Source organism: Lissotriton helveticus, chromosome 1_1 (assembly GCF_964261635.1).
Source record: "Lissotriton helveticus chromosome 1_1, aLisHel1.1, whole genome shotgun sequence".
Taxonomy (NCBI): domain Eukaryota; kingdom Metazoa; phylum Chordata; class Amphibia; order Caudata; family Salamandridae; genus Lissotriton; species Lissotriton helveticus.
Genome location: NC_136057.1, coordinates 1341823530 through 1341847933, shown reverse-complemented (window position 1 = coordinate 1341847933; position 24404 = coordinate 1341823530). Strand labels below are relative to the sequence as shown.

Here is a 24404-nt window from a genome sequence, read left to right as displayed (position 1 = left end):
AAATGAGACACTATATATTCCAAGCTGAGCATCCCTACAGATGAAGTAGTGCTAGTCACAGGGGCTAGAGTCAGGGTGAGTTGTCACAGTATAAGTGGTCCACTCCATATCTCCTTCTAATAGGACATGCAAGGTTAGAAATAAAGCAAACACCGAATTTTGTGAAAAACTAAAAAATGATAATTCAACTGTTCCCCACCTGGTGGATGAACCCATAAAAACAAATCCAAATTAAAAACAAAAACAAATCCCAATTACACCCCCCCCCCCACCCCCAGGACAGTTGCGTCATTACTCTCCACCCAAACAATAATAAACCATAGCATTAACGCTTCTCTAGTGAGATCTGATAGGACTGTTACTCGAGATTAGGGAAGGGGAGTAAACCCTCCTAGTGCTGGGATCTAGAATTTGAGTCATTTCCCACCGATCCCTTGGGCCACAGATAAACAAGCCATGGAGTAGGCATCTCAATTGGTGAGATGCAGATATCGAGCAATCTCTCCAACAGTTCCCTAGAGTGCAGCGTACTCCTCCCCAGAAAGTCCTACCGGGAATATTGTACTGTCAAACAATGTCATTCACTGATCTAGACATAATCTCAGGCAGAAAGGCACTCAAGTCCAAGCTAGGGATGCCATCCACCCAAATCTAGAGTCCCCACCTGAAAAGACTGACCTCCCTTGGCCTCCCTCACTATGCCCCATCTGTACAGCTGCAGCAAGAGCCCAGTCCTGCACGCCCGAGCCGAACGTTGCATTGGGCTCAGAACTTTCATTTTCCTGGAGCAACGCTGTTTGCATCTCCATGGTATGGGAATGCCTTTCTGCTGGTCTGGGCGGAATTGGGGCACCTGGGTGTCACTGTCAAGCCATTCCCATGCTGCAGTCGGGATTCGAAAATACATTACCTGTCATTGTGTTGCACGCCGAGCTTGGCAGGAAAAAGTGAAGCATATGGAATATCCAGATCTCACAGCCTCATTTTGATGGGCTTAAAGGAAACCCTGAGATTTTGGACAGCTGCTGTGAAGTTTGGAAAAATGTAGACTTTTGCATTTTCCAATTGGAAGAGGCCCCTAATGCGAACCTGTCACAGTAGGTAGGCTTGGTCACAATAATGAAGAGGCTCAGCCACTAGAGGCCGAGGTGGCTTGCCTGGAGTGGAGTTCCGGACGGTACCCTGACTGCCTGCTCCAGGGAATAAAATTTGGACAGACCATCCAGAACTACAACTCTTGTAGCCAATCTTCAAGGAAGGAAATCATTGAGTTACCCTGGATGCTTTCAGCAAGACCTATTATTCATAGTTTTATTATGCCGGACCCTGCCCTCCTGGTCTTCGATTCTTACCTCCAATATTCAGACCTGATCAGACATACCATGAAATGTAGATGAGGGCTCTTTTGTACAAGGGGCCAGGTCAGCAACAGTAGTCTCCACTATGTACATTCAATCCACCATTTTCCTATGATCGCCACTGAATCAATCTTGGCCTCCAGCGCATCTATTGTGGAGCTATTGGCTGTGAGCATAGCATCCAGCGTGTCCCCCTATGGTGGAGTTTGAGTCGCATCTGCTGCATGTGTTAGAGGAGGCAAACTGGTGTCTGGTGTCCCCTGTCGGTAGGATGCTGGAAGGGTTTTAATAATGTACCACATGAGTCCAGGAGTGATGATTCACAGGTACTAGACCATTGTGTAATGGCAATAATGTATATATTCGTGGGGTCTGGTTAGAGCCGGGGCAAGGCACAAAGAGACACAATATAGCCCTTGAATGTCTGGCTGCGTCTGTGTGCTACCCATGCTCATGGAAGGAAGGTCTCTGATTTAGGCTAAAGGGGGAAATCAGTGAGAGAGTGGTGTATGGGGCTGTACTCCGAAAGGGCCATTGCTTTTGAGGTCTCTGGGTAATAACTAATGTCAGACAACTCTCTCTGGGGTATCGAACATGGAGGGGACACTCCCCCTCCAGTAATTAGTAGTGTCCTACCTGTTTCCTTTCACAAGCGGAGGAACATGGGGCCTTGCTGCCCGTGCCCCAGGATGCTTGGGTCATAGGTCCCGCTTGGGTTCAGCACAGTGTACTGTCCCCTCTTCAGGGCAACCTGGCGGTGACCGCAATGTGTTTATTACTCCTTGCGGTCCCCCCAGCCGGCCAGGTCTGATGATGCCATGGTGCTGTCCTGGGGTGCAGTGGGGTAGAGTTTGAATAAAGAAACTGTGGCGGGCCTCCTGAGGGTGTCATAGGTGGTCCGTTTTTTTTGTGTATGGTCACCTGGATGCGTTCTCTATATTGCAATCACCCAGGGAAGCTCCATTCTGTTCCTCAGGGGGACACTATCTGTCCTTATAATTCAGCTCCAATTTGATGGAGTAGCGAACACAGGACCTACGTCTGGGCATACCCTTCCCGTTTAGGGCTACAAATGTAAAAGAAACAGATGACGGATACTGAACAAATCAAACATTTACCCAGTTCTAGATCTGGGTTAAATCCAGCATTTCTTTGCATGCCACGTCATTCCAGTTTAAACCCAGCCATATGCCAATCAATCCTTATGCATGGGATTGGTATACCCAGTCGTGGGTCCCTTTTCTCAGATTTTATAGGATTTATAGCTGTAGCTCTGCACTTTGTCAGAAATATTGCCCAGCAGAGGGAAACCTCTTCCATATAGTGTGGGAATTCCCACCGTGTGGAGCTACTGAAAGCAGGCTGGTCAATTGATCTCATCCTGATGGGTCAGAAAATTGCAGGTACATCCAAAACTATGGGCCTGATTTAGATCTTGGTGACGGATATCCCGTCCACCAAAATATAAATCCCAGAGGATGTCTTGGAATTTTCATTTCGGTGGATGTGATATCCATCATTGTTGTGACAGAGTAACCGTGTGCCAAGATCTAAATTGGGCCCTATGTCTGTCAAAAATTATTGCCCTCTGCAAGGCCATGGCCTGTCCCTTTTATTGGCTTACCAAGAGATTGCCATGGGCAGTACGTCTGCTTTTGCTGTCTCTGTTATGGATTGAGTTTCTAGATTGATATGGGAGATCATTTGCTTGAGGTTGTTAGACATTCTGTTTGTAAACCTCTGTGACTGTGCTGTATGGGTGCTGTTTTCCTATTGTAATTAAATGCTTTTGGATGTGAATACTCTCATAACGTCGTCATTTGGGGGGTATATTGCCTCCTTCTTTGGAGCTCAGCGGGTGTCATGTACTGTATTGTTTAACTTCAGTGAAGTCTTTGTTCAGCATTATGTATGAGGGTGAACAAGACCAGGGTATATGTAAGTGTCATCTACAGTTCATTGCCAAATGTGTGTATAGTTTTATGACGGATTATAGTTTGATGGGTCATTTTGCAGCCCATTGTTTAACTACACTCATGTCTGGGTGCGCCACGCATGGTACCCGGGCTAACCTAAGTGTATTGTTAAGAGGGCACAGAATGCACGCATTAGTGCCATACATAGTTTAGTACAATTGTTGTCTAATTGTAAGCTGATAATCCATGTGCGTAGTGCATCACAAACTCTGATTTGTATCTCCCTATTGTGCTAAACTGTTTGTTTGCAACCTGTTGGATTACACTTTGCTTAAAATAAATAAAGCACACTGTGTTACATCAACACCCTAACACACCATCCATACAACTATGGGCATTATTATGTGTTTGGCGGGGCAGGATCGGGACCACCCTACGACCGCAGCACCAAACACATGTAGAAACTGCCCACCAGATCAGGAGTTGTCTCCTGTCTGGCGGGTGGTTCCTTGGCGTTCCCAGAAATTGTCACCGCAGTGGGAACATCAAAGGCAGTACCTGCATGGCATGGACTGCTGCAGTCCATGCCGTGCAGGTACTGGTGTGCATGCATGCAGGAGGGCACATGGCATGAGGCACTAGGGGCTAGTCTGGTGGTGAGGAAACTCATAATACGCTTGGCGGGGCCGCAGCGGCCTCACCAAGCATATTGTGGCCTCAAGACCGCCGTGCTACCGCCAGGAATTTCTGGTCCCTGGTGGTTGCAGTGGTCCCTGGGCGGTCCGACCACTCTGGTCCTAATAGGGCGGAACGAAGACCGTCACCGCAGCGCCCCTGAAGTCTGGTGTACTGTGGACAGCCGGACTCGTAACAAGCTCATAAGTCACATACACACCATGGCATACCATCCACACACATGGGTAGCCACTTAGGCACAGAGTACACAGTGATGAATCCCAATTCACCTCCTGCAGTCGCTCATGGAGATATATGCATAGATCTCACATAGGCAGACACATGCACAAACCTGCTGGCATTCTCTCAAACTCGCAACCAAACAGACCATCAATAAACAGGCAGACACCATTTGGTAGAATTTATATTCATATGATATTTATGACATAGTTTTCAAGTATCTGTCATTTTTTTTGTTTTTTTAATTTATGTACTGTCAATGATGTTTAGTAATGTTAGGGGTTGTAGTGCAGTAAAAATGAATTGACTATCAAGTGCAAATATTAACAAAGTGCTTGTTTTTTTGTACTACAGTTACATCAATGTTTCATATTTGCTTTTTAATTTCTTCCCTTGCAGCTTTTCCTGTTTTCTGAAATACACTAGCAATGGGCTTCCAGTAAGCAGAACCACTTTGGCAAATGCTGTGTCTGGGTTTCGTGTATCCACAGTTGACCCAAAGCAACATAGTATGTATTGTATAAATTGTCACTTCCCCTTGGAATCATCTGTACAATCTGTTTTTATTTGACTATTAGATGAAGGTTGCACATGTGTATAATAACGACTTAAGTGTCCTTACTTTTCATCCTTATATGAGGTTTATAGTCTGGAAACAGTTTGTACGGTTTTATATATTTGTAATGCAGATATAAAAGCAACATTATCAAACGTGATATTTAACAAACATGTGGTCTTAGATAAATGTTAACAATACTTTATATTCCTTTCTTTCTTTCTTTTTTGTTAATGTATTTAGTGTTTCAGTATGCATATTACAATTTGCATCAATATGTATTTTAAAAAAACGGATAGACTTCTAGACTAAGTGGTATGCCTTGATTCTTGAATCTTTATATTTAAATCCTCATTCTTGATGTTTTGAACATACCTTGTGAAGCACACAGTGTCAGTAAAAAATTTTTACAATTGGTTAATTTTCAAACTATAGGCTTCACCTCTATATGTCAGAGATATCCCCAACTACTTTACTATTTTTGCACCACCAAAGGCATAGATGTTGTGCAACCTTCTCAACACAAAACCTTGGATTTCATTCTTGTTTGCCTTACACAACACTTTGTGAGAAATTGGGTTGTTGATTGACTGGGGTGTGAGTCCTGGTCATGCAACAGCCACAATCCATTGCAGGGTGAACCACAATAAGTCCCTCATTTGACCCGTGCCTAACCCTGGGTAGCGTGGCACAAAAAGCAGTCAGGATTAACTTAGAGGCAATGTGTACAGTATTTATGCAGCACACAAACAGTAATAAAGTGAAAACACAACACGAAAAATTCCAAACCAATTTAGAAAAATTGAGTCATAGAATAGAATAGAATAGAACATCGTGAAGTTGGGGCAAAATTCAATCTGAAAGGATAATTTTGGAAAAAGGAGGTCTTTTGTGTCATCTGAGTGCTGAGGAGAACCCCTAAAGATATACATTAGGGTTCGAAACGCGTCAACATTTTTCCACCAAACAAGTGTTCTATGTATACATTACCACTGATGCTCATAGTGTGAATTCAGTTAAATTACAATTGGGATTTTTCTTCTTGAGCTCAATAGGTACACTGTTTGGTATTGCCCTTGTAGAAAGAAGTGAAACAGGGTGTTGTAACACCAGCGTGAAGGGGTTTTTTCATTTAAAAAAACAAATTGTTTTCATTATTACAGAACCTGAGCAATGAAGATTGATGTTTTGTTTGTGATTTGTTTTAAAAAAAATTGTAACACTTGTTACTTAGTGTCTCTGTGTATTGTAATGTTTTGTGACAAATGTGTGTTTCAAATAGATAAATAATTCACTCACTCCTTTTTGATAATTTCTCGAAAATAAGTATGTCAATCAAGAAAAAAGAAATATGATCATTCCAATTGAAATGTGAGTTTCATGGTGTTTGATGGTAAGGATGAATTGATATCAGTAGTGGCATGCATGTAGGTGTTTGATTGAACTATCTAAACTGCCATTTTCAAAATTGTAATAAAATATCAGATTTTACCATTAAAGAGGGTTTATCATTAAAATTCCATCGGTACCAAACATGACATATCTACGTCCTCTCAATTAGGAGTTGCAGCGAATTAAATGTAATTACAAATCCCCTGTTATCATATAGGAAGAGTAAGCCTCACAGTAGTGGAAAACGAATCTGGGAGTTTTTCACTACCAGGACATGTAAAACTTAAAAGTACATGTCCAACCTTTAATTACACAGCACCCTGCCCCTGTGGCTACCTATGGCCGACCTTAGTGATGGCGTATTTGTGATAAAAGGGTTCTTTAAGACTAGGCGAGGGGTTTTAAATGCCAAGTCGACATGGCAATGTGATATTGCATTCAGGCTGCCATGGCAGGCCTAAGACCTGTTTAAAGTGCTATTTAACTGGGTGACACAATAAGTTATACAGACCCACTAGCAGCATATGATTTACATGCTTGGATTGGTTAACGTAGCGTTGCAGTACGCATATTACAATTTGCATCAATTATATCTAAAAAACTAATGATAAACTATTAGAGTGAGCTGTATTTCTCAATTCTTCATACTTGGTTTTTTATTCTTGATGTTTTAAACATACCTTGTAAAGGAGCACCACTTCACTTCACTCCTTTCCACGCCACTCAACTCTACGCCACTCCACACCAATGCACCGTACACCACTACTCTATACCATTCCACTCTACTCTGCACCACTCCATTCTAATCTTTTTCACTCTACTCTGAAACAATTTACTCTAAGCCACTGCCACAATAATCAGCCTGAGTTTTCTGAGTACATAGTGTCAGTAAATGTTACATTTGGTTAATTTCCAACATATGTATTTCACATCCATACATCAGCATTATCCCAAACTTCCTTACTGTTTGTGCATCACAAAAGGCATAACAGTTGCCCAACATACTCAAAACAAAACCTTGGATTACATTCATTATTGTCAGCCTTAGATGACCCCTTCACACAAAGACCTTCGAGCAGTACTTATAGGAGTGCCGTAGAACCCCATAATATGAAATTAATTAATAAATATCAACAGGTACTACATGTAAACAATATTAATTATTGTCTCAATCCACCTTTTTCTTGTGACAAACTTGCAACTGAAGTAGTGATTATTATCAAACACCTACTTTATGCTGTTGTCTGTAGGAATGAAACATGTTGAATGCTTTTGTGTAAGTTTAATATTCTACTGCATAGTGTAGAAACAGATGCTTATACTACATACACTTAGTTTTCAACGGAAACTAGGTTCACAGGAGTGAACAAAGAAATGGATTCAGAATGTAGTTACATATCTCCAAAATCGTATGTTTGTTGGTGTTCTCAAGCAAGTGTAATGCTTTTCCTTCACTAATCTGGAAATCCAAGAAATCCAGTTACATATGCCATGGGGAGAGTAGAAAAGCGTTCCTAATAATGTTTGAATTAGAGGGGGGTGGAGCTTGCCTGGACTCAAGATGGCTGTTCTTTGAGCAAGCTCGGCAAGCTCCGCAAGCCAACGTAACAATCCGACAGGTATGTATCCTAACATCTGGACCACCAATTAGACGCTCGCTCTATCCCCTGGAGAGCACTTGCAGAGTGCTATCTGCAGGTGAGCTTGCCATCTCCCTCGGTGCAGCCGTGCTGCGTTGCTGAGTTACGGTCATGAGAGGCCTATCGGGCCTGTCGGAGCGGCCTAGCACCGGAGTCAGCGAGGATGGAGTGGGTACACTGCTTGCTGGGTGCGGGTGCTAACTGCCTGGACAGACTGCCGCCGCTAAGGGAAGTGCGCCTTTGATGTTGCTGGGGGCCTCCGAGGTGGTCTGCGCCCTCCGCCATTAAAATATATTGAGCGGTGGCGTGGGACTCGGGCTGCGAGCTGCGGCTGGGCACTGCACCAAAGGGATGCCATCAAGAGGAGGAGTGGATCGGCTGCCCGGCCCGTCCTACGGAGAGGTGAGAAGCGAGTGGCAAGAGGCTCTCGGAGAGAGATCCTATTTCCTAATGGGTGAGAATTCTGCCAGTTGCCGACTGCTAATGGGCCTGGAGGTGACTGGTTGTGGATCCTTGGTTGCTTGGTGCTCCACAGTCCAGGACAAAATGCAGTTTTCATAGTCGTGCAGGGCCTCTGGACTGCAGACCGGGATCTGGATTGGTCACGGTTCACCGGTCACTACGGCCCCGGCTTGAGACCTGGTGAGGAAGAGACACTGAGGCGCCTGCTCTGTGATAGAGGGCCTTTTAACGATGCTCACACCCCAGGAAAGACACACCACAACCTGCATTCTCGTGGACTGTTGGCGACCAGCTGCCGTACACCATCTGTGGCCTGGAGGTGATTCCCCCCTCCCCTTCCACCCCCATTTTACTTTTCGCCTCACCCAGCTGTTTATTTTTTTTTTAACCCCTTCAGTGCTCATGACGAGCTCAGCTCGTCATGAGCTACGCCTCTCCGGTGCTCATGACGAGCTAAGCTCGTCATGACCGCGCCCGTTTGATGGAACGCTCGCATGCTGGGCTGATTTCCCTGCTGTGCTGACCGTTCCATTGAAACGGGCACGGTCGAGATGTAGCTCATGACGAGCTGACCTTGTCATGAGCACCGGAGCACCGTACGTGCCCCCCGTCCCCCAGCACAGCGGGGGAATCCTGCCAGCACTGAAGGGGTTAAACAGATTTTATTTTTCAAATATTACACATTTGATGCAGACCTCTAAATCCCAGAGACAACGGCCGCATGCTAATGGGCCTGGAGGTGACTGGTTGTGGATCCTTGGTTGTTTGGTGCTCCCCACTACAGGAAAAAATGCAGTTTGCATAGCTGTGCGGGCCTCTGGACTGCAGGCCGGGATCTGGATTGGTCACGGTTCACCGGTCACCATGGCCCCGGCTTGAGACCTGGTGAGGAAGAGACACTGAGGCGCCTGCTCTGTGAGAGAGGGCCTCTTAATGACGCACACACCCCAGGAGAGACACAACACAACCCGCATTCTCGCAGACTGTTGGCGACCAGCTGCCATACACCATCTGCGGCCTGGAGGTGATTCCCTCCTCCCCTCCCACCCCATTTTACTTTTCACCTCACCCGGCTGTTTTTTTTTTTAAACAGATTTTATTTGTCAGAAATTACACATTTGATGCAGACCTCTGAATCCCAGAGACAACTGCCGCATGCAAGAAGCAAAAAAAGAGGACTTTGACCATTTTGCTTATTTAAAGACAGGAGAATATGAAAGGCAATACAAATAAAATTAATTCCTGGGAACACCCACCCACCCCACCTCCCTGCCCACCCCCCGGCACACCGTCTCCCTATTCCGGAACAACATATTACTGGCCCAGGCTGCCATCAATCTGCACAAGAACTCAACATTCACAAAACCATTTTCTACTGAGGGATCACAAACCACACATAAGGGAGTGCAGGGAACGGGAGAGGCCAACTGGTTACTCCGGGTCATGGCCCGGCCCCCCCGGCTCCAGCTCCAGACCTCGATAATCCACCCAGCGCCTCCAAATCTTATAATGCTTCCGATGGCACCTTCTAGCCTCAAAGATGGGGATCTCAAGGCCCATACAAAAGTCCAGGCCACTTTTCTAAATCGAGATCGAGGGGGGCGGCTACCGGCTTCCAGGCTCTAGCTATATCTCTCTTCACTATGGTAAAGCCGAGGAGCATGAGATGTCGCTTATAGATGTTGCCCCCTATCCCTTCCATCACATGAATGAGAACAACCTTCAGTGAGTGAGGAAGCTCCCACCCTGGAACTTCAGTGAGGCAGGCAAGAACCCCCCCCCTCCAGAAGCGTACTAGCGCTGTGCAATGCTATACAGTATGCATCAGGGTCCCTTCTTCAGGCCCGCAGCGGAGACACACTGGGGAAGCCACCAAGCCTGCCCTCCAAAGCCTAACCCTGTTAAAATAAACCCAGTGGAGGTATTTAAATTGAATAAGCCGCAGGTTCACTGCAATAACCGCCTCTTGCGGGGAGGCCAAAGCTTCTGTTCAGTTCTCTTCCTCCATCTGACTCACATCACCCTCCCAGGCCTCCCTCAGACACTGCAAAGAGGGGGAACAGTGCGTAACTAGGGACTGATACATTTTGGAAATCTTATGGTCCAGGAGGTCCCCCATGAATACCTTAGCTTCGATCTGGCTAAGCTCCGGCAGTGAGTCCAGACCCTCATCCGGCTGTTTTTGCTGCCCAGGGAGCCTGACCCTGCCAAGCTTGATCTGAGAGTGGCCTCCAAGCTTGGATTGGGCCCTACCTGGGGTCTGGGGAGACTTGCGGAACTGCCTAATACTACTGTGGGAGGTGCACGGTCTGTTATTGAGCCCTGAAAAGACGACAGCGCGACTGGGAATGCCAATTAAGATGGGCAAGGTAGACAGATCACATCCCAAGCTACATTTTGAGCAGCTTAAGTCGAGGCATAGAGAGATGAATGTAGACCTGTCTCCTGGAAAACAGAAGGATACAGCAGAGGAATTGGCTGGGGAGCTTCGCCAAACATTGGCAGCAATGCAGAAAAGTCTGACCACCAAAGACGGCAAAATCGACTCTCTGGCCAATCGCGTGGACCGTATCTCAGAGCGGCTTAATAAACACGCCGAACGCTTGAATATGGCTGAGCGACATGCTACTAAAGTGAAAGAGGCGCAGACGGAGACAGATACCGCTCAAAAACAGATAGGGAAACTCCTTACAGCTGTGCAGGATAAGGCAGACGACTTGGAGGCCAGATCCAGGAGGTGCAATATCCGCATTATAGGCCTTCCGGAAACTACAGCCACTAGCAATATGGAGACATTCTTTGAGAAGCTATTGGTTTCCCTCTTGAGCAGAGACACCTGCTCCGCCATGTTTGTGGTTGAATGGGCCCATCATTCCCTCGGCCCCAGGCCACCTCCTGGCGCGCCTCTGCATCCTGTCATCACCAAATTACTGAATTATAGGGACAGGGATGCTGCGTTGAGGCAAGCCAGGGAGAGGCGAGAACTGCACTATGAGGGCTCCTCAATCCCACTCTTCCCTGACTTCACCATGAGAGTACCGGAGGCCAGACGGCAGTTTGCCCCTTTGAAATGACGGTTGCGGGAGCACAACCTGGAGTACGCTATGCTCTACCCGGCCAGACTAAGGGTCACCATGAACAGCAAGTCGAAAATATTTGTAGATCCTAAGTCATTGCAGAAAGCCTTTAAGGATTACACCAAGACTGGCAAGCAAAACAGCGACTCTGAGAAGCTGGCAAAGGTGGCTGGTGGCAGTTTGGAAGAGCAAGACTAACCTGCAAGGGTTTTGTACCCATGTCAACTCCCTGATGAGGTAGGCTGAACTGAGCCTGGTTTCCACGGTAGCAGGGGATAGCGGAACGCTGCCTACTTCCTAAATGCTCAAAGGGTCTATTGTTATAAGACCTTCGGAGATGGTGGACTGCGTCTTTTGGGACAGATACTGTGCCATTGAACTAGCAGCGGATTGTGTTTGATATGTCTTGATCCTGACTAGAAGTCCTTTTGGGGGGGTGGCGGGCAGCTCCTGCTCTTTTGTAGCTCTCTCTGTTGTTAGTGGTCTGAACTACATTATGTACTTAGATGGCAAAGTTCCACTTGTATTTGTGCAAGCTTTCCGCGACGGTGCAGCAACATCTGCCCCTGCTTGTTACTCGCTGTATGGCTATTGGCCAAGAAAAGTTCCCCAATCGATGCAGTAACTCGTGTTCAATCATGTTTCATTGTGTGGGGAGGTGAGGTACTTCGTCCATGCTTAATTGGGGTTTGCATGGCATGGGTTTTGGTGGGTGTTATGAGGTTTTGTTTTAAGGTCACAGTGCTTTCATGGTCCTCATGTCATTCACGTGCAAGGCAGATTTACAGTTATGAGTGCTGAGGTGGTATGGTGGACATACACAGTGCTAGAATACTCACTTAAAATTCATTATGGTGCAGGAACGGGGAAATAGAGTACGGTTCCTTACATGGAACATCAGGGACCTCAACGACTTTAGGAAATTACGTAAAGTGATTGCTTACCTTATGAGACACAAGATCGATGTTGCGCTCTTACAGGAGACACATTTGCCCCTGGCCAGTAAAATGTTATCGCACAGGCAATTGCAGGGCCTCTATCATGCAGCCGGTTTTTCTACTCATGCTGGAGGGGTGCTTACATGGGTTAATCTCAAGTAAGGGTTCTCGCTGGCAGCGATCGAGACAGATGCTAGGGGCACATTTACTATTACCAGATGTAGTAAACGGGGTCTCGATTTACTTTTTGTTAATGTGTACTGTCCTAATTTTAATAATCCACAGTTTTATTGTAGTCTGCTCGAGCAGCTGAGAGGTAATACCTCGATATTGCAACTTTGGGGTAGGGATTTTAATTGTGTGCTGGACCCGGCACTGGACCGCTCAGGGGCGCAGTCCGGCCCCCATAGGTCACGTCCAGGGCTATTGCCGATGCAGCTAACAAACTGTGATTACGATATGTCTGGTGCATGTGTTCACGAGGGGTGGGGGGGTTCAGTCACTACTCGGTCCGCGTTTGTATAATCCACCCCCGATCTTACTCGGACCATTCACCTATTTTGTTGGAAATAGAGTGCCCCTAGGCTAGACCTGCCCCTTCCAGTGGCGGTTTCCTCCATACTCATTGCTGGACAGTGTTTTCAAATCTGAAATCTCAACAGCCATTGAGTCATTTTTTGAAAAAATATTGGATCTGTAGATCATTTTTCCACGGTGTGGGAGACCTTTAAATTATACATCCGAGGGATAGCCATATCTAAACATTCTGGGGTTCTCTGCTCTCTGAGAGGTAGGTGGGCCACACTTGAGGAAAAAGTGGCAGGCCTAGAGCATGAGGCATTGTCTGGTGAACATGATCAGGCGATGGGTGAATACAAAAAAACACTGGAAGAATATCATGAAATCACTGATAGTAAGGTTAAACACAAGGGGTATTATGCGGTCGCCAAAACATACGGCTAGGGGGTACGGGCTTGGTGCCATTTTAGCTGCCCTGCTGCGTCATAGAAGGGAGATGGCTGGGGTTACGGAAATACGAGCAGCGACAGGTGAGTTACTCAGAGATCCATCTGAAATTGCAGCAAGATTCAGTCAGTACTATTCAAAATTGTATTGTTCTAGAGCATCCACTGATGATACAGTGCTCCTAGAATATCTAGAGCACATCCGTCTGCCATTGCTGACGTATAAACACAGGGAATATCTCATGAAGCCACTCGACTCTAGGGAAATTCTTGCTGCCATAAAGATAATGCCCGCTGGAAGTGGTGCCCCTGGGCAGGACGGCCTCACTGTTGCTTTCTGTAAGGAGTTTAAGGAGCTCCTCGTCCCACATTTATTCGCCCTCTTTGAGGAAATGGGCGTGAAATGGGAGATGCCATCCTCCATGTGGGAAGCATTAATTGTCACGCTGTTGAAACCAGGCAAACCCCCCAAACGAATGTTCGTCATTCAGGCCTCTGTCTTTCCTCAATGTAGACACACAACTTTTTGCTAAAATCTTGGCTAGCAATTTGGCCCCTCTGGTGCCTCTTTTGGTTGGACAAATGCAAGTGGGGTTTGTACCAGGATACAACCCGACTTATAATCTGCGCACTGTGTTTGGGGCAATACAGCACACTAATCCAGAGACCAAGGCTGAAGCGGTATTTTGGGACACTGAAAACGCCTTTGATTCAGTTGAATGGGCCTTCATGATGTCAGTGTTGAAACGTTTAGGGGTGGGGGATATCTTATCACAATTAGTGACGGTCCTATACAATTCTCCTACGGCTAGCATAAGGGTTAGAGACATTGTCACTGCCCCTATCAAGATCTCAAGAGGCACTCACCAGGGGTGCCCCTTATCACCGTTGCTAAATGCTTTGGTGTCAGAGCCCCTGGCCTTCGCCCTCAGGTAGTACCATGGGAATAGAGCGATTCGCTTTCCGGAATATAACCAAATAGTATCCACTTATGCCGGTGATACGCTGTTCTATATCAGAGACCCAGAGTCCAATTTGCCCCCGGTGCTGACGGAAGTGTTTAGATATGGTGAACTTTCAGACCTCAAAATACCTGGCCTAAATCAACTATTTTTCCCCTGACCCCGGTCATGATGCCTATTGAGCTGGATTTCCCTTTACCGTGGCCTGCTGAGCCAGTGCGCTACCTGGGCATTCAGGTTCGTACGAATCCTGAGATAGTATTCCATGAGAATTACGGCAAAGCGATCACCAGACTAGAAGAGGAGGTGGTCGCAACTCCCTGATGAAAATGGTGGTGCTACCAAGTGTCCTGTTCTTGTTTCTAAATGTGCCAATGGTGCTTTCAGCACACTTCTTCAGTACCCTCAGATCACTCTTGGGGAAGTTAGTCTGGGCAGGTAAGCAATCTCACGCTAAATGGACATACTCTCATTAACTTATTCTATGGGTGGGTTTGGTGCTCCGGATTTAGAATTATATCACCAGGTGGAGCAGTGCTTGCATGCTTATTACTGGATTCTTCAGCAGGCAGGCTGGCTTGCCACATCTGCAGATCAAAAAGGTGGCAGCTGTGCCTTTTCCGCTTACTGCGCTATTATTTCAGGCTCCAGCTAGATGACCTGGCATCTTTGATTCTGTCAATTCTATTGTACATGCTTGGCAGAACTTGCTGAAGAGGTAGGTGGGCTCAATATTGTACTCCCCCTTGACTCCGGTGGGGTGATGGCAGTGATTGCCGATCACACAAGATGATGGACGGAATGTTGCACAATGGCAAAACATTCACCCCCAGTCGCAGATCTCGGATTAATCCATCGTTATTTTGCTCACCAAGCCGTGATTGCCGATCTGCACGGAGAAGGAAGTGGCTCACGTTTTAGAGTCACTCAATTTCACTAAAATTAGGAACTTGTTCTCAGAAGGCAAAGCTCATAGGTGGGAGGATGTTGAGGCTGAGGAACTTCTCTCCCCTTACAACGTTTCACTTCCACAGAGCCTGACATGCTTTACATGGGTTACTGAGGGAGGAAGCGTTGGAACCGCCTGAAGTAGCTCCTTTCTCCTTCTTGCTGCAAACTGACTCCCCCAGTAAGGTAGTCTCCAAAATTTACAGCATAATACAGGACTACCGCAGAAATCATTTCACTAAGGCTAGACTGGATTGGGAAAATGATCTGGGGAGGCTCTTGATGACACCACCTGGCGATATTGTTGTGAGGTCACGCAAAGCGCTTCCTTGAATGGTATACATCGTCTCATACATTTCAAGTTCTTCAATAGAATTTATTACACGCCAGTGAGGCTACATAGATATGGACTCCGAGATTCTGCAGAATGCGAGCGTTGTAGATCTGATCCAGCAGGGTTTATGCATGTCCCCCTGGTTATGGCCTGACATAGCTACGTTCTGGAGACTTATATTCCACACGTTGACCGAGATTGTTGCCTTTCCACTACCACTAAACCAGCGATTGGTGCTCTTAGGGCACTTGAGACACTTGTGTAAAGACGCACAAAGTTTGATCGACATGCAAATCCTGCTAGCTAAGCGCAGGATTGTGATGCGCTGGGCCCGAGGGCCAGCAGCTACTATTGCAGAGTGGTCAAAGGATATGTTGAACTGCAATACACAGTCTGAGTTTAATAGTGAATTGCTACCTCCTCAGAAGCACCCAAAAGCTTCTGGGGCCTGTATCAAAGCTACCTGGCTGGGAGGGAGTCGAGCAAGCCTGATTGAAGGAGTCCATATAGAGGCGATGGGCTGTATGACCTGTCTCCCAGCTTAGGTCCCTGCCTGGAGAAGGTAGCTAAATGGATGGAGCTCTCCTGCCTGAAACTAAACGGAGACAAGACGGACCTCATGCTCCTAGGCAATCTGCCAAATTTTAATCCTGGGCTACTGTGGCCAAACAGTCTTGGTCCTGCCCCAGTACCCAAAATCAGATCAAGAGTCTGGGCATATGGCTGAATCGTTCCCTGACTTTTGATTATCAATCTTTGGAATGCCCTTCCTCCCCAGCTACATCGGGAGTCCAACCATTTACCTTTCCGAAAACTCCTTAAAACTTGGCTTTTCCGAGTCAACAACCAGTAAAGATGTCTTGTCTGTCCGTTGCCGCAGATAGCGCTGGGATGCTTTAGAGTAGCTACATGCTTTATAAGTGTTTGTTTCATTTCATTTCATTTCATACTTGTGGTTGGATGTTTAGGAATCCACTGTATACTAGTTTGTTCCTCACCATGTTAGCTAAGGTTTAGTCCATACTTTGCCTTGTATGCTCAAGACCTAGAATCCTCGAATGTCTGGCTGCAGTGTATGACGATTGATCTGTGCTATAATCGCCCCATATTACGTCTAGTCTGTAGGTGTAATGCCTTGCAATAGATAACATGTACTGCTAATCATCGATGTAAAACTGTGACTGTAGTTGTGTTTCCCCCCTTTTTTAAATTTGTGTTTGTTGTTCGTCCCTATTTCCCTTTTCCCTGGCTGTACTGTTCGTGCTGAATTATCAAAAAACAAATAATAAAATACTGTGATTCTACAAAATATATGTTAAGTTATGTATGTGTATATCTTGACTATGTGCCAAAAAACTGTTACGTGTGAAAAAATGTATATTGTACTTTTTTAATCCAAACAATAAATATATTACTACTAAAAATTGTTTATGAAAAATAATGTTTGAATTCACTGAATTGGTGTATGGATCTGGAATTCTTTATTAAAGGAAGTGCAATTCCACAAATGTCCTAACATAAGGCATGCATGCAGTTCCCACTGCATACAATGTGCCCACATAGGGTAAATAGGAAAGTCACCACTTTCTGTGAATACCAAGCACTTACACAGCTTTGTGTGTTGCATTGATCAAGTGGAAATTATACATTTTTTGACTAGTTCGGACTACATGCTGACAATTACCAAGTTGTAAATTGTACTGTAAATCTTGGAATTTTTGGATTGTAGAGAAATCATAATTCTGGCCTTAAAGGGTAAAGTGATTATTCTTCCTCAGACCAATGATGAGCTGAATGTGGAGTGTAATACTCCTGCAGGGTAGCCAGATTGAAAGGATCACAAGAAGCTGGTGAAAGCAGCAGGACCAGGGCTGTTTCAGTTTTCATGAAGTCTGCTTCATAGAGGTCAAGTTGTATGTTGCAAAGAAAGAATTGATGGTACCATGCTTTCTGGTACTCCTATCACTGTCCATGGGTAAAGGATGAATGTGGTACTTGCGTTAACCTGGAATTCCTTGCGTTAAGAGACTCAGATAATTTTATTGGGTATCCCTTGAATAATACCCAGACTAAAAAAATCTGTAATAAACAGAAAATGTTCAATGTGCCTGATCTGTTGTAATCTACTTTTTAAGTAATGTTACACATTAGGTGAGCTCTTTGTATGATTCACTTTGTTCTGCTTACTTTAAGGTTGTTTCACAAGCACCTACGAGGACGTTGATTTCCTTGGCAGTGACATTAGGGCTGCCATCCGAGAAGACCCTACAGATTGCCTGGATGCATGCACCGAGTCCCCTGACTGTCAATTCTTCACTTATGTTACAGAGAATTATAATCCATCTCCAGAACTGCGGTAGGGACACAGGTTGTGGCATTACTGTGGAACAACATTGTGTGTGTTTTTTATTTATTTTGTACAACATTGTGTGTTGTGGAACAATTTGACACTGTATAGTTCAATCTCACGCCTATTCACATAAGAACTTCGGACTATTTGCCACAGGCACAGTGAGGCCAGGTAGAGAAACGGACTCCACAATATCAACTAATATAAGCAATCACAAATGTATATCTATCAGCATTTATAGAGCGTTACTTACCCATCACAAATCATCAACCTACAGAGGTAAACAGCTCTTAGTTGGCAGTTGCAGTAACATTCTAATACATTTTGTATGTAGATTGCTGCTGTTGTAGATTGTTGTGGGTTTTTTCAAACAAAGATAAACATTTTTATTAATTCCAGCAAATTAAAGTCTTTGGTGGCAGAATTCTGAACTCTAAATTATATTATGCTAACAAGCCATAGGTAGGGAGTCGTACATATTTGATCCGCTTAGCACTATAGTGGATCTGAGCCGTGGCGAGAACCAACTTTTTGGGCAAGGGGTTTCTTCTGGTCGTGACAACAGAAAAACACTTTACACCATCCACTCTTTAGCGACTAACTCCCCAGCCCAATGCCACCACCGTCTTGGCATCGGGCTCAACAGCTCTAGACAATACAGGAATCATACACTTAAAGGAACTGAAACAATCTGCGAGCACCAACATTGCAGAATGGTCAGTAAACAACTCAGCATCTCCAATCAAAGGGGGAACCACCACTGCCATAAAGGCAGCCTCAATGACCTCCTCCAAGCTAACAAGTCCAGCAAATTCTAAATTAAAAATGGAAACAGTAATAAGGGGAGGCCTAGTTAGCTTAACCTCCTGCAACCCAGGGTGGTGGAAGAAAGGGATAAGTTCTGAATCAGGAAACAGAGAGGGCCCAGCAAAACAGTCATCTTGTTCCCCAGAGGAGAGGAAAACGGTCCCGCACTTCGTCACCACCGCAAATAGCCTCCGACGGGACCCTACCCAGTCAATACTGTTCATCCCTGATTACAAATCTAAAGGCCGGGGTGATAACCTCAACAGAGAGAATATTCTTTGAATACTAACCGCCATTAGTAATCTGGCAGGGATTGGATCACAAGACTTAGTATCTGTTCAATTTGAAACATTCAAAAACCTCTCGGACCAGGAAGTAACAAAAACTATCTGGGTTAACCAGAATATAACAGAGAAAATTCTTAAAGAGGCGTCCCAAATGCAAGCCTGGGGGATTCGATTATACGCTCATCACGAAGTGGGATATCCAGAACCCCTTCTCGGTCAATTGCAAGAACCCAATGCCGACAAGACACAAAATAATGCCAATCCCGGTCCCTGCAAGTCTGTGCTCAAAGGAGCATGAAGTTCCTCAGTGGAGGCCACCCAACACAGCAGAGCAACCACCTCGAAGGGTCGGGACGAAAGAGGAAGGGAACCTTCAATCGACTGGTCATGGATCTCAAAAACAATAAACTGTAGACCTGAGGCTCATTGACAGAGAGGAAAAAAAACAACAAGCTCCTCGAAGCTGAAATTCTGCTCCTGGAACATAAATGGCTTGGGTGCGAAAACTTCTGACGAAAGGATTATTATTGTATCTCCAGCAATTCGACATAATCCTATTACAAGAAACATGGCTGGAAGAGCCTTTCTGCTTACAAGGTTTCAAATCATACCATCTCCCAGGGACTAGAAACTCAAAATTTGGGCATCTGAATGGTGGGCTCACAACCTATGCTTCAATCAAATCCATTACATCAGTGAAGGAGCTAACAAGCATAAACACCGCAACAAACGGAATAAAAACAATACAGTTTGAAATATTAAGCCGCAGAAACAAAGAAGTCTCAACAATTGTTAACTCCTATATTCACCCCCACAATAAAAAAAATCGGCGCAAACACTTTGGTAGCCGAATTGACAAATCTCATCACTGTGGAACCATCTTCAAACTATATAGTCTCAGGGGATTTTAACATGTCCCTCACACGGGGGATTGACCTGGATAGTCCTGCAGCAGAACGTCACGCAGCATGGGGTATCCCATGCCAGGACAATTGCAGGGATCACTGACATAATATCGAGGGACATAATATTGACTAGCAAAAATATCGGCGACAAAATATCGACAGACAGAATATCGACTTTGTATCTACAAACAGGTAAGTACAAAAATATCGAGTAAAAAATATCGTTTACAAAAATATAGTTTATAAAAATATCGACTTTATTAAAAACAATATACTTAAAAATACTTAAATTACCTTATAATAATTAAATAATTAATTAAAGTAAAAAAATTACAATCATATTTGTTAAAACATATATATATAGTAACATAATATAATTAAAAAATATCCAATATTATTACCGTAGGATAGCGGAAGTGTAAAAATTACTATTCCCACTCCAGAGAGTGCAACAGTAGGTAAGGCGTTGGATAGTGTAGAGGTAAAAATTACTATTCCCACTCCAGAGAGTGCAACAGTAGGGAAAGCGTTGGATAGCGGAGGGGTAAAAATTACTATTCCCACTCCAGAGAGTGCAACAGTAGAGAAAGGGTTGGATAGCCTAGGGGTAAAAATTACTATTCCCACTCCAGAAAGTGCAACAGTAGGTAAGGCGTTAGATAGCGTAGAGTTAAAATTACTATTCCCACTCCAGAGAGTGCAACAGTAGAGAAAGCGTTGGATATCATAGGGGTAAAACGTACTATTCCCGCTCCAGAGTGCAACAGTAAGGAAAGCGTTGGATAGCGTAGGGGTAAAAAGTACTATTCCCACTCCAAAGAGTGCAACAGTAGGGAAAGCGTTGGATAGCGTAGGGGTAAAAATTACTATTCACACTCCAGAAAGTGCAACAGTAGGTAAGGCGTTGGATAGAGTAGAGGTAAAAATTACTATTCCCACTCCAGAGAGTGCAACAGTAGGGAAAGCGTTGGATAGTGTAGGGGTAAAAATTACTATTCCCACTCCAGAGAGTGCAACAGTAGGGAAAGCGTTGGATAGCGTAGGGGTAAAAATTACTATTCCCACTCCAGAGAATGCAACAGTAGGGAAAGCGTTGGATAGCGTATGGGTAACAATTACTATTCCCACTCCGGAGAGTGCAACAGTAGGGAAAGCGTTGGATAGCGTAGGGGTAAAAATTACTATTCCCACTCCAGAGAGTGCAACAGTAGGGAAAGCGCTGGATAGCGTAGGGGTAAAAATTACTATTCCCACTCCAGAGAGTGCAACAGTAGGGAAAGTGTTGGACAGCGTAGGGGTAAAAATTACTATTCCCACTCCAGAGAGTGCAACAGTAGGGAAAGCGTTGGATAGCGTAGGGGTAAAAATTACTATTCCCACTCCAGAGAGTGCAACAGTAGGGAAAGCGTTGGATAGGGTAGGGCTAAAAATTACTATTCCCACTCCAGAGAGTGCAACAGTAGGGAAAGCGTTGGATAGCATATGGGTAACAATTACTATTCCCACTCCAGTGAGTGCAACAGTAGGGAAAGTAGATACTTCATATATTATTTAAAAAATATATATATTAATATCTATAAAAAAGTAATAACCAATGTAATATAACATAATAATTAATTAATTACAAATACTAATTTAAATTAATCATTACAATTAGTTATCTATTAATACTAATTAATTATAAATTAACAATTAATTAATTAAAAAGTTACTTAACAATTAAAATCTAATAAATACCCCCCAAAAAATAACATATGTAATTAGTTATAATTAATTTACTTCCCACCCTATTCCCCTATAAACCCACAACCCACTACAGAAAATAAATTAGTAAAATTAACATAATTATCAATTAATAATTTTAATAAAATTGTCAATTAGAATTTAATTAATTACCAAATAACAATTATTTAACAATTAATTATAAATAAATAACAATACATAAATTAACATATTTAATTAATTATAAATTACTTCCCACCCGATTCCCCTATAAACCCACAACCCGCTACAGAAAATAAATTAGTTAAATTAACATAATTATCAATTAATCAATTAAATAAAATTAATTGGCAATTAACATTTAATTAATTACAAAATAAAAATTAATTAACAATTAATTATAAACAAATACCAATAAATACATTTACATATTTAATTAGTTATAATTAAATTACTTCCCACCCTATTCCCCTATAAAACCACAACCCGCTACAGAAAATAAATTAGTTAAATTAACATAATTATCAATTAATCAATTAAATAAAATTAATTGGCAATTAACATTTAATTAATTACAAAATAAAAATTAATTAACAATTAATTATAAACAAATATCAATAAATAAATTTACATATTTAATTAACTATAATTAAATTACTTCCCACCCTATTCCCCTATAAACCCACAAACCGCTACAGAATTAAATTACGCAAAATTTAAATAACATTACATTCATTAATTAAATTACATTATAACATAAATGAACACTTTTAACACATAAAATACACTATAAAAAAATTCGATATTATTAAATTATCGATATTTTTATTGACCTATATTATGTACTTCGATGTTTTGACTATCTATATTTTAAAATTCGATATTACATTACTTACCTTCAAAACGATATTTTTGATGTCTATATTCTGTCCATTCGATATTTTGTCCAGCCTATATTTTGGACTCGATATTATGTCCATTCGATATTTTTTAGTTGATATTTTGTCTGTTTACCCGATTGCAGATGGGGCAAGCCATCCAAAATCTCGAGGGACCTTCTGATCGAGCTGATGAATCTGTCTTTGGTTGCATTAAACGGGTGTTTCGTAGGAGACCGCCCTCAGGCCGCCACCTTCCACACTGCCCTATCTAACACCGCAATCGACTACACGTTCACGTCTCTATCGATCTTCAGCCTAATAAAAGGTTTTTGGATCGGAAAGCAGGATTACAGCGACCATCAACCCCAAGAGTTTATAATCGATGCACATGGAACAGCAACCACTTACCCAATGGAGGACCCAAACTTAACGATAACATCAAACTACCGGCGGATCAAATGCAACACTCGCGATCCAGAACAACTCCAGGCCCTGGCGAAAAAAAGATGGGAGGATATCAAGCAGTTAAGCACTAGCCGTTTAACGGCATGGGAGAACTTCATGGAAAGCTTCGACCCAACGAAGTCAAAAAACAAGTCAACAGAAGGAATAGTAAGACCAAAAAATGTCTGCGCCGCCTCATGCAAGCAGGCACGATGCGAAAGAATCCACCTCTCACGATATCAGGACGCAGAACTAAGGGAGTTAAAAACCAACATCAACAGGGCATTGCGCAGTCTCCGTATACACGGCCCAGTTGATAACATCCAGTCTGAATTAAGGTGGCTCAAGGCTCGCAGGAAAAGAATAATTTGACTCGCCAAAAAAGAAAGGGACGGATCAACATGGGCTAAACTGACATACGACGCAAAAACCAACAACAGCGCCAGGTTTTGGCAGACCGTCAGAACCCTAGAGAATTCATCTGCTCTAGGAGTTAACTCATATATAACTGAGGATATCTGGGCAAAGCACCTATTGAGTCACTTCAACACAGAAGCCGGCGAAACCACGGAAGTCTCACTGGAGCTACAAAGCGACCAACAGCACTCCAGACTCGAAGGACCGGACCTTGCCATCGTCTTTACAACCAAGCAGCTCGGGGGCAGAATTATGAAAGGTCGGAAAGACGGAGCTCCTGGGCCCAACGGTCTTCCGCCAATCATATTTAAATAGGACCCGAACTACTGGGTTGAAGCACTATTACCCCTTTACAACAACATCCTGGAAATTGCGAGAATCCCAGACTCCTGGAAAGGATCAATCATTTCACCGATCCACAAAAAGGGCGCCATGACTGACCCAGAAAACTATAGGCTTATCGCTTTAATTGATATTGAAGCCAAATTCTATGCTGGGCTCTTACTAAACGAACTTACAGTCTGGGCTCAGGACAAAAGCCCTAATTCCCATCAATCAAACTGGCTTTCAGGAAGGTCTGTGGACTACAACAAACATTCTCGCCCTTTATCTTTTGATAGACGCTTCCAAAAATATCAACAAACCGCTATTCGTCTGCTTTATTGACTACAAAGCAGCCTTTGACAGCGTCGATAGGGGGATACTCTGGGCCTAACTTGCAAGGTGGGGAATTCACACAAACCTTGATACTCTGGGCCTAACTTGCAAGGTGGGGAATTCACACAAACCTTCTAAACCAGCTAATCCTGCTTCACTCCGAAACGTGGGTCCAGATTAAAGTTGGAGCGGGAGACACCCTGTCTGGGAGAATACCAACTACTAAAGGCCTGAAGCAGGGCTGTGTCCTGGCCCCAACTCTGTTCAACCTTTTTGTCTCAGACCTCTCCACCGAGCTGGACAAGTGTAACCATCACGCCCCAAACCTGGAGGGCCTAAGTCTATCGAACCTCTTGTATACAGATGATCTGCTACTAATCAGCCGTACTCCAATTGGCCTCCAGCATCTGATAAACACCACAAGTATCTTCGCCGATAATAATGGGCTGACCATAAACCTGGAAAAATCCA

General features: G+C 44.0%; 1 protein-coding gene across 1 annotated transcript in view; it reads left to right on the top strand.

Moving 5' to 3' along the window:
* LOC144772869 (coagulation factor XI-like) overlaps positions 1-24404 on the top strand; it is a 297549-nt gene that overhangs the window by 203068 nt on the left and 70077 nt on the right. The window contains exons 4-5 of the mRNA XM_078657511.1: positions 4589-4698; positions 17657-17819. Coding sequence (XP_078513637.1) covers positions 4589-4698; positions 17657-17819 — 273 coding nt within the window. The remainder of the gene's footprint in view (positions 1-4588; positions 4699-17656; positions 17820-24404) is intronic.